Source organism: Crocodylus siamensis, chromosome 15, assembly GCF_052110815.1.
Source record: "Crocodylus siamensis isolate JL-2025a chromosome 15, ASM5211081v1, whole genome shotgun sequence".
NCBI classification, from domain to species: Eukaryota; Metazoa; Chordata; order Crocodylia; family Crocodylidae; genus Crocodylus; species Crocodylus siamensis.
The window spans coordinates 21,932,815-21,946,178 of NC_143409.1; the positions used below are offsets into that span (position 1 = coordinate 21,932,815).

Consider the following 13,364-nt stretch of genomic DNA (forward strand, 5'->3'; position numbering starts at 1 on the left):
AATCCTCGTTGGTCCAGCAAAATGGTCACAACAGAGTCAAAACAACCTCACTGTTTCCATGAGGCGAAACAGTGAGGCTGTTTTGACTCGAAATTATATTCAATACAAAACACTGTTCTGTCCAGACCTTGAAACTGAAGTCGGAACTGAACAACAACTCTCTCTCCAATCTCTCGGTTCTACTCCTCAAAGGGAATTTACAAAACACCTTTTGTAGAAAATCTTACGAACATCACTTTATAAATCTACTGGATATAAAAAATCATGGACTAAATACAGACATTACATTTATGTATAGCCTGCCTAGCATCTGATAACCCCAGGTAGCCTGTTTGCAATTTACCAGCTACATTCTATCACCAGTTCTACATTCCTGCTTTCCCCTTCCACGTGTCTCTTGCCTACCGTCTCCCATTCCCGCAGATCCTCATTGCCAGGCACTTGCACTTCTACAGAACTGCATTTTCCATACTGGCTTCTATTCTACCCAGGAGAGCACACAAACACCAATAGACTTTCCCGATGCCTGAAGATGGGTGTTTGTCCCTGAAAGCTTGCAAAGAACAATTATTCCAACTATTTAGCTGGTGCAATAAAAGATAGCACGTTTACCCAAAGAACCTTGTCTGCCTCTGAATCGAAGCAGTTGTAGCTTGATTCAGGTTATTTACCTCAATGAAACCTCAACCTTGGTAAAAGCTAAGTGCACCAGCTTTAATAATTTCTGTATCCACAATTGCAATATACATAGAATCCTAAAGCTAGAAACCTCAACAGGTTATCTAGTCCCCCTGTTCAAGGCAAGAATACTTAAACCATTCATCAGCAGATGTTTCTAACCTGTTCTTAAAAACACTCCCCTGAAGGCAGTTCCACAACTTCCCAAGACAGCCTGTTGCAGTATTTCACTCCCCTTATATACATCTAAATCTTCTTTGCCATTCTGAGTCAGTTATTTCTTGTCCTATCTCAGTGCACATAAAGAAAAATTGATCGTTGTCCTCTTCACAAAAAAATTTCAAGTTAAAAAACTGCTAGACATTCCCTTAGTTTTCTATTTTTATATACAAAACAAGCCCGATTCCTTTAGCTTTCCTTCAGCAGTCATGTTTTCCAGGTATCATATCTCTGCTGCTCTCTTCTGGACTCTTACTAATTTGTTGACACCTCTCTAACTGTGGTGCCTAATAGTGGACACTGTCCTCCAGCTTAGACCTCACAATCACAGACTAGAATAGAATAATTACCTCCTATGTTTTAGATAAAGATGTGTCTTTTTGGCAATTATTGACTCAGTATGTGCTCTACTAAAATCATCAGATTCTCTTCTACAGTATTATGTCCAATTTTGTCTTTGTACATTTGATTTTCCCTTTACACACTTCAAGAAAATATTGACAGGACCCAACTCAAGCTGTCCCTCCAGTTTTAACTATTGACAGTTATTCTGAGTGCAGTTTTTCAACTAGTTGTGCACCCATTTTTATGGCCATTTCATTTAAATCAAACAAGTTAACTTAAATCCAGTTTGCTTATGAGAATACCACATGGGACAGCATATCAAAGCTTTACTAAAGTCAAAAGATATCACATTAACTGATTACTTCTTACTCACTAGGTCAGGTACCCTATCAGGGAAGGAAATAGATACGTCTGACAAGATTTCTTGACAAAACCATGCTGATTATTTAGTACCTTATTATCTGGCAGGAAAAGTACTGGGGTCAAACAACCCCAGCAAGGTGTTCATCTAGCCTCCTCTTAAAGACCGCCAGGGTAGGAGCCAGCACCACTTCGCTTGGAAGCTAGTTCCAGATCCTAGCCACCCTGACAGTGAAGTAGCATCTCCTGATATCTAGCTTAAATCTACCCTCTGCCAGCACGTGACCATTATTTCTTGTCACTCCTGGGAAATTACAAACTGATTATTAAGCAATTTGAGTATTTTTTCTATAGCAAAGTGGGGTTTGCTGGTCTATAATTCCTCAGTTCCTCTTATAAATACATGAATATACCATCCTCCATGAGATCTCTACAACAATTTCTTACAGCTCAGATATTACAGGTCTAGAATATTGAACTGATTTATCCCACCAAGTCTCTAATGGGAAACCAATTAAGCTGTATTTCTGATTGTGCACTAAGGTTTAAAATTCTTCCCGTTTATGCTCCATATTCCTGGCACCTCTAGACATCCCGTATCTTCAACAGATTGCCTTGCTCTTCTTCTTGTCTCCCTATGACCCTATCACAAATTTCCATTAATTCTTTTAATTCCAACCCTGACTAGGTAACTGTTGTTTTCTTAAATCTGGTGTGGGTTTTGACATTTGCATCCCTAGAAAAGGTAGTTTAAAAACTTCCTTATTAGATCATCAAGTCAGTGTCTTAAGTATTCTTCCCTTTTTCTACCAGATGGGCCCCATCTCGATCAGTCCTGTTCCAAGACTGACCAATTATTGCAACCTAAGCCACCAGTTGAAGCAGTGCAAAAACAATTTGCATGTGCAGACACAAGTCATTTTAAAGCAAATTAACTATAGCAACTGTCATGTAGCAGCCTTGTTTAGACAAGACCTCAGCAAGAGCTTCCATGTAATCAGTGCTTTCCAGCAGGAGCTCAAGACTCATGATGGACTAATGATTAGATGCTCATTTGATTGCATGATGGTTCAGAATATTTTATGGGTAGTATAAGGAATTTTCTTTAAAAGACATTTTGAGGGGTAAGTGGCCTCTGAGAGGAAAGCTTGCTGATACTCAATTACAAGGAGTGTTGATAGCGTTCCTTCACTCCAGAGGGGTGAACTGGTGCTATCCTTTCAAGCCTTAATGAAAGATGAGCCACAATGGGAGAGCTCAAAGGGAAGAGCATAATTTGAACTCTGCTTTTGGGAACTGTTTCAAAATACTATCCTTGAAAGCTACTATTGAGAACTACAGCAATATCAACCATTTGCAAACAGCAGTGACATTTTCCACTTTCTGGCCTCTGTTCTTATTGAAATCAATTGACGTAGTTTTTCAGTAATTGCAAGTTTCATTTCAAAGGGATCATAGTTGTGCCAACCTTAACTACTTGTCAAATTGTTGCTATCTTTACTCAGATTATTAATACGGACTCATTCAAATAGTTCTGATATTTCCATTAAAATTATATCTATCCAAACTGGAAGATTAGGATATGATCCCCAGAATAGGACAGACATATAACAATGCTTAAGAACAATTTAAATCATATGGGGGAGGAGAGGGAAATACATTTTGGGCATAAGCACATGAACAAATTACTGAAGTTAAAATGAGGGTAGGGATATATAGCTTTCCAAAAGTTCCTCAGTACCCCTTGTGGGCCTACCTTCACCCTAACCCAGAGTATCTTGTCCTTCTGAGACGGACTGAGTTAGCTGCCACTTGCCACAAGGTAAGAGCATGCCTACAGGCAGTTATCATGGAGCAGCTGATAAATGTTCTAAATTCCCATTCTTGTTTTACTGGGCAGAAACTTGTTTGTGTACCAGAGCCCTTTGTTTACTGCACAAAGAACAGAACAGACAACAGCGTAGATGGGAATACTAAAGAAAATAAATAATATTCAAGAGAGAGACAGTCTCAATATTTGTATTGTATTTCACGCCGTACAATACTGTATGTCATGCCAGGTTCTGTGCCAGCTTTTGAAGTATGATATAATGTACTACAGGGCTGACAATACTTTGACATGTTTTTGTTTCTTCCTGGAAAAGGTTTCAACCCTACAGATTCCAGTGGCAAACTATTTTTTCGTCTGTTATTGTGGTCCTGAACCTACAAAATAAAGATGAATCCCATAAAACAGAAAGGCAGAATAAAAAACAAAAACATCTACTGAAGCTGACCAGAATTAACCACTTTCCTGGACTCTCACATGCATTAAGCCTGCTATCTTCAGAAGTGTTTTATTTATAAGAAAGCAAGACATGGCTAAAGGAAGATCAGTCTCCTAGAAACACACTCATCAATATCAGGTGAGGGAGACAATGTGTTATTAAGGGCAGGAGGGACAAACTAACCTGAGCAAATGGACTCTAATTAGGATTTCAGAGGATGATGCCCTAAGTAGCAGAGAAACTAGGAATGATTTTCACTTGGATTTGATCTGAAAATATGTGCACTAGTACTTTATCTATCAGGACATACAGTTTGTGGATTATTTCACCCTTGTTATTATTTAACTAGGTGGAGGATAGCTTTGAATCATCTATCAAAACTGTGTATACAACAGACATTACAAAATACAACTGGAATCCAAAGATTGGAAGCAAAATTTTTTTTCCCTTGACTTTTAAAATAATAGAAACTTCTTCAGAAAGCTAAAAAGGAACAGAAATAGAGTATTCATTAAAAGGAGAGAGAGGTATACTTCAGCAAGTTATCACATACTTTCAAATGACAACTTTAAGAGTCTAAAGGTCAAACAGTCTGAAAAGTTTGTTTCAGACTTAAGTCGGCTATTAATGTGGTCATGAAATGGTAAAACAAAAGATGATGTCTGCTGTCTATCTCATACATGTCATGGGGCCAAGTGTTAGCGGCAGCTTTGCCTCATTAAGTAATAGAGGACTGGGCTCAAAATCAAAATTCTTGGTAATCATACTCCTTTGTATAGGAAGGCTGGACTAATCCTAAAGGTAAGTCCACTTAAACTGAAAGCTGTTTGCCACCAAAAGCTGTAATTTATTGACAATATTAGAAATATGAAGTGGGATCTTTTTTTCTCCTGGTCACACTATTTTCAAAAGATGTGACAGCTTCTATGGCAGCGGTCTGTAACCTTTTTGGGTGGGAGATAATTTTTTGAATTAAAAAGCAACCCAAGATCTACCCTGCGCTGCCACCCCCTCCCCACTCCCTCACAGGTCAGTCTGTGGGAGGGAAAGGGGGTGCAAATTCAGGTGGAGGGAGAAATAATTATTTGAATGCATGCCCCCCCGCACCAGGTAAGTCTGTGGGGGAAGGGTGGGGGGAGAAATGCCATGGGGGGTACAAATCAAGGCCCCAGTGTTGACGAAAGGAGCTGGGCACAGGCAGGAGCAGGGGTTGTGGGGAGTCCCCAAACTAAGATAGACTGTCAGAGGCTCCACAATCAACTAATCAATTGGGATCGACTGGTTGGTGACCACTGTTCTATGGTAATCATAGTCAAGGGCCAAATATTTAGCTGGTGTCAGCTGGAATAGCTCTGTTAATTTTCCTTTTAATTAAATGAATAAATTATTAATTATTAAAGTATTATAAATTCATAATAAATTATAAAATAGTATTGCAGAGCTACTACCCATCATCTCTGAAAACCCACAGCAATCAGGAGAGGTCCCAGACTATTGGAAAAGGACAAATATAGTACCCATCTTTAAGAAAAGGAAGAAGGAGGATATCCAGGGAACTACATGCCAATCTGCCTCACATCACAGTCCCTGGAAAAATCTTGGAGCTCAAGGAATCCATTTCTAATCATTTGCAGGAGGTGGTTAGAAACAGTCGTCATGGATTCACCAAGGGCAAGTCATGCATGACCAACCTGACTGGCTGCTATGATAAGATGACTGGCTCAACGGATGTGGGGAAACCAGTGGATGTGATATACCTTGACTTTAGCAAGGCTTGTGTTACAGTCTCCCACAACATTCTAACAAGCAAGCTAAGGAATTATGGGTTTGATGAATGGACTATAAGGCGGAGAGAACTTATGTGCAACTTACTGGCTGGAGCATCAGGCTCTGAGGGTAGTAGTCAATGGCTCAATGTTTGCTTGGCAGCTGGTATCAAGTGGAGTGCCCCAAGGGTCAGTCCTGGAACCAGTTTTGTTCAGTGTCTTCATCAGTGACCTGGAAGATGGCATAGAGTGCACCCTCAGCAAGCCTGCAGATGGCACCAAGCTGGAGGGACTAGTACATACACTGGAGGGTAGGGCTAAGATTCAGAGAGACCTAGATAAATTGGAGGATTGGACCAAAAGAAATCTCATGAGGTTCAACAAGGACAAGTGCAAAGTTCTGCACTTAGGACAGAAGAATCCCAGGCATGGCTACAGGCTGAGGACCAAATGGCTAAGCACCAGCTCTGCAGAAAAGGACCTGGAAGTTATAGTGGCCAATAAGTTTAATCTGAGTCAGCAGCATGCCCTTGTTGCCAAGAAGACTAACAGCATATTGGGCAGCATTGGTAGAAGTGTTGCCAGCAGATCAAGGAAAGTGATTATTCTCCTTGATTCAGCACTACTAAGGCCACGTCTAGAGTACCGTGTCCAGTTTTGGGGCGCCCTACTACAGGAAGGATATGAACAAACTGGAGAGAATCCAGCAGAGGGCAATGAAAATGGTTAGGGGGCTGGGGCACATGACTTATAAGGAGAGGCTCAGGAAACTGGGCTCATTTAGTCTAGAGAAGACCAAGAGGGATTCAGCTACCTTAAGGGTGGATCCAAAGAGGATGGAGCTGGACTGTTCTCACTGGTGGCAGGTGACAGAACAAGGAGCAATGGTCTCAAGTTGCAGCAAGGGACATTTAGGTTAGATATTAGGAAAAACCCTCTCACATGAGTAGGGTAGTAAAACAGTGAAAGGAGTTACCCAGAGAGGTGGTGGAATCTCCATCGCTAGAGGTTTTTAAGACCCGGCTAGACACAGCTTTATCTGAGATATAGCTGGAGACAGTCCTGCTTTCAACAGGAGCTTGGACTAGATGACCTCCTGAGGTCCCTTCCAACCCTAATTTTCTATGATTCTATAACTACCTAATATAAAATTAAACCAGTTTAATTGATATATGTGCAACAGAGGAGAATCTTGATCAAAGAAGTGCAATCAATAAACATTACAATGGAAGTATGTGGGCAACTGGTTGCAAATGCATGTGAATATAGAGAAGATCCAACAGTTTCTTAGCATACCTAAAGCTCTAGTAATAATAAGTATATGGACTCTGTTCCCTTTCACAACTATGAGAGAACTTCTTTTGATGTGAATGACACTAGAACTAGGACAACTAGAAGCGCCAACGATAGAAGGCAATGTTTTTCCTTCCAAAACTGCTTTCCTTATTAGTTACTGGAAATATGAACTCCATTACTCTATTATGATGATGAAGATTATGCATTCAACTATGGAAAAACAAAGTCATTTTCAAGAAAGCCATGAACACAAGGCTGCAATCCTGCAGACAAAGCTCTAACAAGGTATGAAAAGATGTAATTCTGAGAAAACGCTAAACACACTCTAAACCCCAAGGGTCAACATAAAAGCCACTTTAGACTGGTTTAAACTGCCTGGGATGTTTCAACAGCACGCAGGGGGGAAAAACAAGTACTATTTGAGCTGGTCCTCCTTGAAATGGTTCAAAGTTACACGCAGACACAGAGGACTCCATGCCTAGAGTCTAGTCCAGGCTTGTCCAACATGCGGCCCACCAAGCCATTTTCTGAGGCCCGAGGTGCTGCAACAAGAAACACTGTTCACTTCTGTTCCCACCCCTTGTCCCTCCCCCAGCCTCTCAGCAGCTTTCTAATGGCTGCTGAAGGGCTGGGGAAGGGACAAGGTTCCTACACACACGGCATCAGCTTGATGTTGCCAATGTGGTGCGGCTCCTCCCCTCCCCCCTCATTTCACAGTGTCCCTTCCTAGCCCTGCCCTCCCTTCCTCATTTGCATGCCAGCCCCGCCCTGCGCTGGTCCCCACCGGTCACACGGGCTGGAGCAGTCGCGGTGCAGCGGGCACAGGGGGCACAGATGCTGGCTCGGTGGGATGCTACGGCTGGGCCTGCAGGAGATGCTGCTGCTGTGGCAGTGGCTGTTGGGGCAGGAAGCTGGCACCACTCCCGACTCCCCACATACCCGCATGCCCGCAGACATCATGCTGGGGGTGGTGAGTTGTGGCGCTCCTTGACTCCTGCGCCCCCAAGCCGTGGCCAGACTGGACAGGCCGCGCGAGTGCCTGCTCCTGCCAACCCACTGGGTGATAAAAAGTTCATGATCCAGCCCCACATTAAAAAGGTTGGACACACCTGGTCTAGCCTTCAGGCATCCCAAACTGCACTGCTTCTCAACCCTCCTGCTCCCCAAACCCATGCAAGGCAATGAATGGGCTGCTTTTGGAAGCAATAAAGATTCGACTTCTTAAAGATCTACTGCCTACAAAGACCACCATCTACAGGGATGGGGAAGCAGAAGTTAGGGGTAAAATAGTATAGACAGTGTCCCTACAAGTGCAGATGTTTGGCTCCCTGGGCATACCTTGTGCCACTGCTAGCTGTCCTTGGGGAATGCCTGTGCCACATGCCCTCTGGGTGGGGTAGGGGAGGCTGGGGCCAGAACTGGGCCTTACCTGGGGTTCTGGGGGCCTCCCGGGCTGCAGCAGTAGTGCTCCCAGCACCAGCTGGGCAGGCTCTGGTTTTGATCAGCACACACTGCCCCTGCATTCACCCCTCTGCTTTTTTTTGGCACAGGTTTTTTTGACCCCTGAGTATCCAAGGGCCACCCCCCCCCACTCCTGCCTGACAGTGCAGAGAACAGAAATGTGTCTGCAGTGCCACATACTGCACAGCTATGCTCATCTGGACATGGCCACAGTGATAAAAATATGGATTTGGACAGATTGGGAGAGTTGGTGGAACAGAATAGGATGCAATTTACCAAAGATAAGTGCAAAGTGCTGCACCTAGAGAGAAAGAATCAGCAACACACCTACAGGCTGGGAGGTGACTTCCTAAGCAGCACAGGAGCAGAGAGGGATCTTGGAGTCATAGATGACTCCAAAATGAACATGAATTGTCAATCTGACGAAGTGATGCCTAAAGCCAGCTGCACTCTGTCATACATTAGCAGGTGCATCATGAGCAGGTCCAGGGAGGTGATACTTCCCCTCTACACGGCACTGGTCAGGCTGCAGCTGGAGTACTGTGTCCAGTTTTGGGCACCGTACTTTGAGAAGGATGGGGATAACCTCGAGAGGGTCCAGAGGAGGGCCACTTGTATGGTTGGGGGCCTGCAGGTAAGGTCCTATGAGGAGAGATTGAGGGGCCTGAATCTCTTCAGCCTCTGCAAAAGAAGGCTGGGAGGTGATCTTGCGGCTGTCTACACATTCATTTGGCAGGGGGAATAGGGAACACTATTTACCAGGGCATCCCTTGGGGTTACTAGGAACAACAGTCATACACTGAGGGAGAGCAGATTTACCTTAGACGTTAAGAAAACGTTCTTTATGGTGCAGGTTGCCAGAATCTGGAACGGGTGTCCACGGGAGGTGGTGCTGTCCCCTACCTTGGGGGTCTTTAACAGGAGGCTGGACATGCACTTGGCTGGAGTTGTCTAAGCCCAGCGCTCTTTCCTGCCCAGGGCAGGGGGTCGGCCTCGATGATCTACCGAGGTCCTTTCTGAGCCTAAATACAAATCTGTGAAATCTATGCCCGAGGCCTGACTACGGGACAGCTCTCCGTGAACACCGCGTGCCCCGCGGCTGCGGAGGGAGCACGGGAGCTCCCGCCGGCGGCGGTGAGGCGCCGCGAGCAGGGCGCTCCCGCAGGGGTGCCGCAGTGTCCGCGGCGCCTGGCGCAGGGGTGTCCCGCCACGCTCAGGGGGTGCCCGCGCCCCCGACGGGTCTTTCTACTCTGGGGAGGGGGCAGGAAGCCCCAGCGGTGAACCGCACACCTCTCCCTGGCCAGTGCGCACACAACCCCGGGCTCGCGGCGGTGCGGGGCCGCGCTCACGCGTGCGGGGGCGGCGCGGGGATGCCCCAGCCCCGCCCCGCGGATCCGCCCAGGCTCACGCACACGCGAGGCAGGGCCGCCTCCGTCCCCCGCCAGCGCCCGCCGCTCACCTGACCCAGCGCGGCCGCCCCGCCCCGCCCCGCCCCCTGCCTGGCGAGCGGAGCCGGCGGCCGGGAGCGGAGCCATCCGGGTCCCGCCGCGCTCGGGCCTGGCGGGCGGCGCCATGCATCTCCACCAGGTGCTCACCGGCGCCGTCAACCCCGGCGACAACGGCTACGCGGTGGGCAGCGTCGGGGACGTCCCCTTCACGGTGAGGGGGGCCGGGGCCGGGGGCAGGGGCGGGTGCGGGTGCGGCGCGGGAGCTGTGCCCGCTTGCAGCCGCCGCCTCCATCCCCTCCCGGGCTCGGCGGGCCCTTGCCTGCACGGCCCCCCCGGGGCCTGGCCCCAGCTTGGGTAAACGCAGCGGAGTGACCCGCCGGCGGGCTCCGGGGCCCGCGGCCGCCCCCTCGGGCTCTGGCCGGCGTGGACACGGTCGGCGCCGCGGCTCCGCTCCGCCAGGGGCTCCCGGCTCTGCTGCTATGCGGGTCTGACGTTGAAGGGCAGCGCGCGCCTGCTGGGACATGAGCCATTCATGTGTTAAAAATGGGGGTAGGGGAAAGCCCTAGACCTCCACTGCCGCTTTCCTGCCACTGGAAGGGCGAGGAGAGCCAGCCGGCGGCTTGCGTAATTTAAAAAAAAAAAAAAAAAGAAATTGAGATGCAAGTAAGTGCCTGTTTCAGTTGGACCTGCATCCCCAGAAAAATGGATGCTGTGCTGCCGTTTAGGCAGCAGTGGAGCAGACGCTAGGTGATTATGACAGTTTTCCAAGATCAGTCATGGGGGTGGGGAGAGAAGACACTGCAAAGTTGCTGCTTCATGTATTTTTTTTCCCCTGGAGGAATGCGTGTAAGTGTATCCCACCTCCTCTAGGCACCATCCCCAGCATTGTTACAAGCGAAAAGGAAGCTGGCAGGATGCATAGGTAATAGGAAACCTGTTCTCTGACCTTTTGCTGTGGCAACCCTTGTCTTTTCATTGCCTTTTCTCTTGCTGGTGGTTTATTGTTACTTGCTCTTTTAGGCCTAGCTCTGCCCTAAAGTCTTTGCATGCAAAAAGATCTGTCTGTGTGGAGCTCATTGCAGAAGTGGGGCCTAGGACCAGGAGTCACGGAAGTGCTTTTTTATCAGCACATTTGTCCATGGTGTCAGCACCACTTCTGGTCTTACCACTACAGTATTTAAAGTGGCTTAGTCTGTGCTTCTCAACCAGGGTGCTTTGAAATCCTTTCACAGGTGCTGTGGGGTGCTATGAACCCTTAGCTTTGTTGCGTGCAATCATGATTCACAGGATAAAACCAGTGGGCACCTGTACATATGCAGCCAGGCTGCTCTGATGTGCTGTAATGAATAGAAATAGAGCCTGCTGGAGTGTGGTAATTGCAGTGCTCCAGTAGACTCCAGCATCACATGCATCAGCATCCCTGTGCCAAAAAATGGCAGGAGGGGTGCTTGTACACTTGACCTTCTGGGCACTTTAATTAGAGCAGCTCTCAGAGGCACGCTAATTAAAAGCTTCCCAACACCTCCCCCCACCAAAGATTTTAAATGGGAATCCATAGTGTTATAAGACATTTTGACTTGCTGTGGTCCAAGTACTTTGTAACAAAACAAAACAAGGTGCTTGGTGTCCAAAGAGGCTGAGACCTGTTGGCCTAAATACTGAGGTACTCCATCCCTTTTGTCTCCCACACAGCATAACAAGCTGTTAAGGAGCAGGGTACCCAGGGCTCTGAATTTGGTTGCCCAGCTTCAAAGCCCAGTGGCACCTGATCCTTTAGGCACGGTACGAGTACACTCAAGACCCACATACTTTCCAGATATCACTCGCAGCAAGACTAGAAGCAAGGCAGTGGCTTTACTATAAAGGCAGGAGAGACAAAGGAAAAGAGCTGAGACCCACCATAACCAGGATATACTTCTCCCTCATGTAACTGTTTGCCAAGTTGGTAGTTGAACATGCAGATCTCAGATCAGCCTCCTCAGTTATCTATGGACTCACTGGTGACTTCTGCATTTACTGGAAAATGCATCTTCCTGGTATTGATGAGTAGAGGGGTAATACCACAACCTTAGAGAAGGCAGGGTGTTAATCAAGTGGCTAGAGCATTCATTAGAGATGAGCACTGAGAAGTCTACTAGAGGGTAGACTTGCCTAGAGATTAGGCACTGAAACACTGGACAGTGCTTAGTATCATGAGGATTTGGACCTTAATGTTTAAAGGTGTGTAAATCTAGTCTGTTAATGCTGACGATGGTGTCAAGCACCATGCACAGCTAGCTATACTACTGTACTGTCATAGACTTGCCTGGATGTAGCCAAGTTTGCATACTAGTCTTCATTGGGAGACAGCCATTGCAACTTTTAGTGTCATCAAACAAACAGTGTAGGTTAAAATATTCCATTGTTTTCTGACTTCTTCTGATTGTTATTTATTTAAACGTTTCAGCAAAAAATGCTCATATCTTCCTGAGAACAAGATTTAGGGCTGTGTTTCTCAAACATTTTTGGTTGGTTGCTTGATTAAAATGTGTTAAGCTGTTGCACATACCTGTAATTCTTTGTGGTGGATAATTGAGAAGGTAACTTTGGCTTTACTTAATTACATAATGGCAGACAATGCTGGGAAATGCAGCTCTGAAAACATGCCTCATCTAATCCCTCCTGCGTGTGCCGCATGCTGGGGGAGGGGAAGTAAAATGGAACTTCTTTTTTATTCATATCTAGCAGCTGCATTACACTTTTTGGGGGTGTTAGGTGCATACAGAGCAGGAGCAAGTGGACATGACAGGCCTTCATGGGAGCACTCCTGAACACTGTCCAATATGGTATAGACAAGAGGTGGCCAGCCTGTGGCACACATGGCACAGATAGCCACTGTGCTTGGCACATGGCAAATTGGGGAAGGCGCAGGGCTTATCTTGTGGTAAGCCTGCCAAGTAGTTTGGCAATCACCACAGTACATATGCACTTTATATAGCGGTGCACAGACACATCAGTCCGATATCAGATCAGTACTGATATCAAGAAAATTGGCTGCGTCAGAAATCGGCCCAATGCGGCCAACAATTTGGCTGATAAATGCCCGTAAGTGCACACAGCCACGGCACACCATGTAGGCAGCTAGGAGTAGAGTCCAGCAGCATGGAGAGCTGCATGTAGCTGGTAAATCCCTTGTGGTGGAAAGCAAGAGGTGTGGGGGCCAGATCAACACCCCCTACAGTGAGGGAGGGGGTAGGCACTGCCCAGCTGGGGTGGGGTGGCTCTTGCCACTGTTTGCATCTTGGGAGGGCACAGGTGGTAGTGGTGGCATGCCCCCAGATATGTGCAGGGTGGGGTGGGCAGGCGGGCTGCGCTGGCTCTTCTTGGTGGGGGCTGGACTCAAGACAAGTGGTGGCAGTGCTGGGAGGGGGGCTACAGAAGGGGCTGCAGCCATCCCAAGTTTTGCCAGAACTTCTCCATAGCCACCCCTCCCAGCACTGCCACCGCCCATCCAGCGCAGTCCCAGCTCAATGCCCCATCCGTGT

At 47.0% G+C, this 13,364-nt stretch overlaps 1 protein-coding gene and 1 long non-coding RNA gene across 5 annotated transcripts in view; one reads left to right on the forward strand and one right to left on the reverse strand.

The window, feature by feature from the left end:
- The window catches only part of LOC149852220 (uncharacterized), a 133,695-nt gene extending 123,853 nt beyond the window's left edge, over positions 1–9,842 (reverse strand). The window contains exons 1-2 of the long non-coding RNA XR_016439438.1: positions 9,212–9,842; positions 5,742–5,867 (exon numbers count right to left, since the gene is read on the reverse strand). This is a non-coding gene — a long non-coding RNA (uncharacterized LOC149852220). The remainder of the gene's footprint in view (positions 1–5,741; positions 5,868–9,211) is intronic.
- Positions 9,843–9,865: 23 nt separating this feature from the next.
- The window catches only part of DMXL2 (Dmx like 2), a 103,596-nt gene continuing 100,097 nt past the window's right edge, over positions 9,866–13,364 (forward strand). For all 4 annotated transcript variants that reach the window (XM_090029867.1, XM_090029870.1, XM_090029869.1 and 1 more), the window contains exon 1: positions 9,866–10,051. In XM_090029867.1, the coding sequence (XP_089885993.1) occupies positions 9,965–10,051 (87 nt within the window). In that variant the 5' untranslated portion in view covers positions 9,866–9,964. The remainder of the gene's footprint in view (positions 10,052–13,364) is intronic.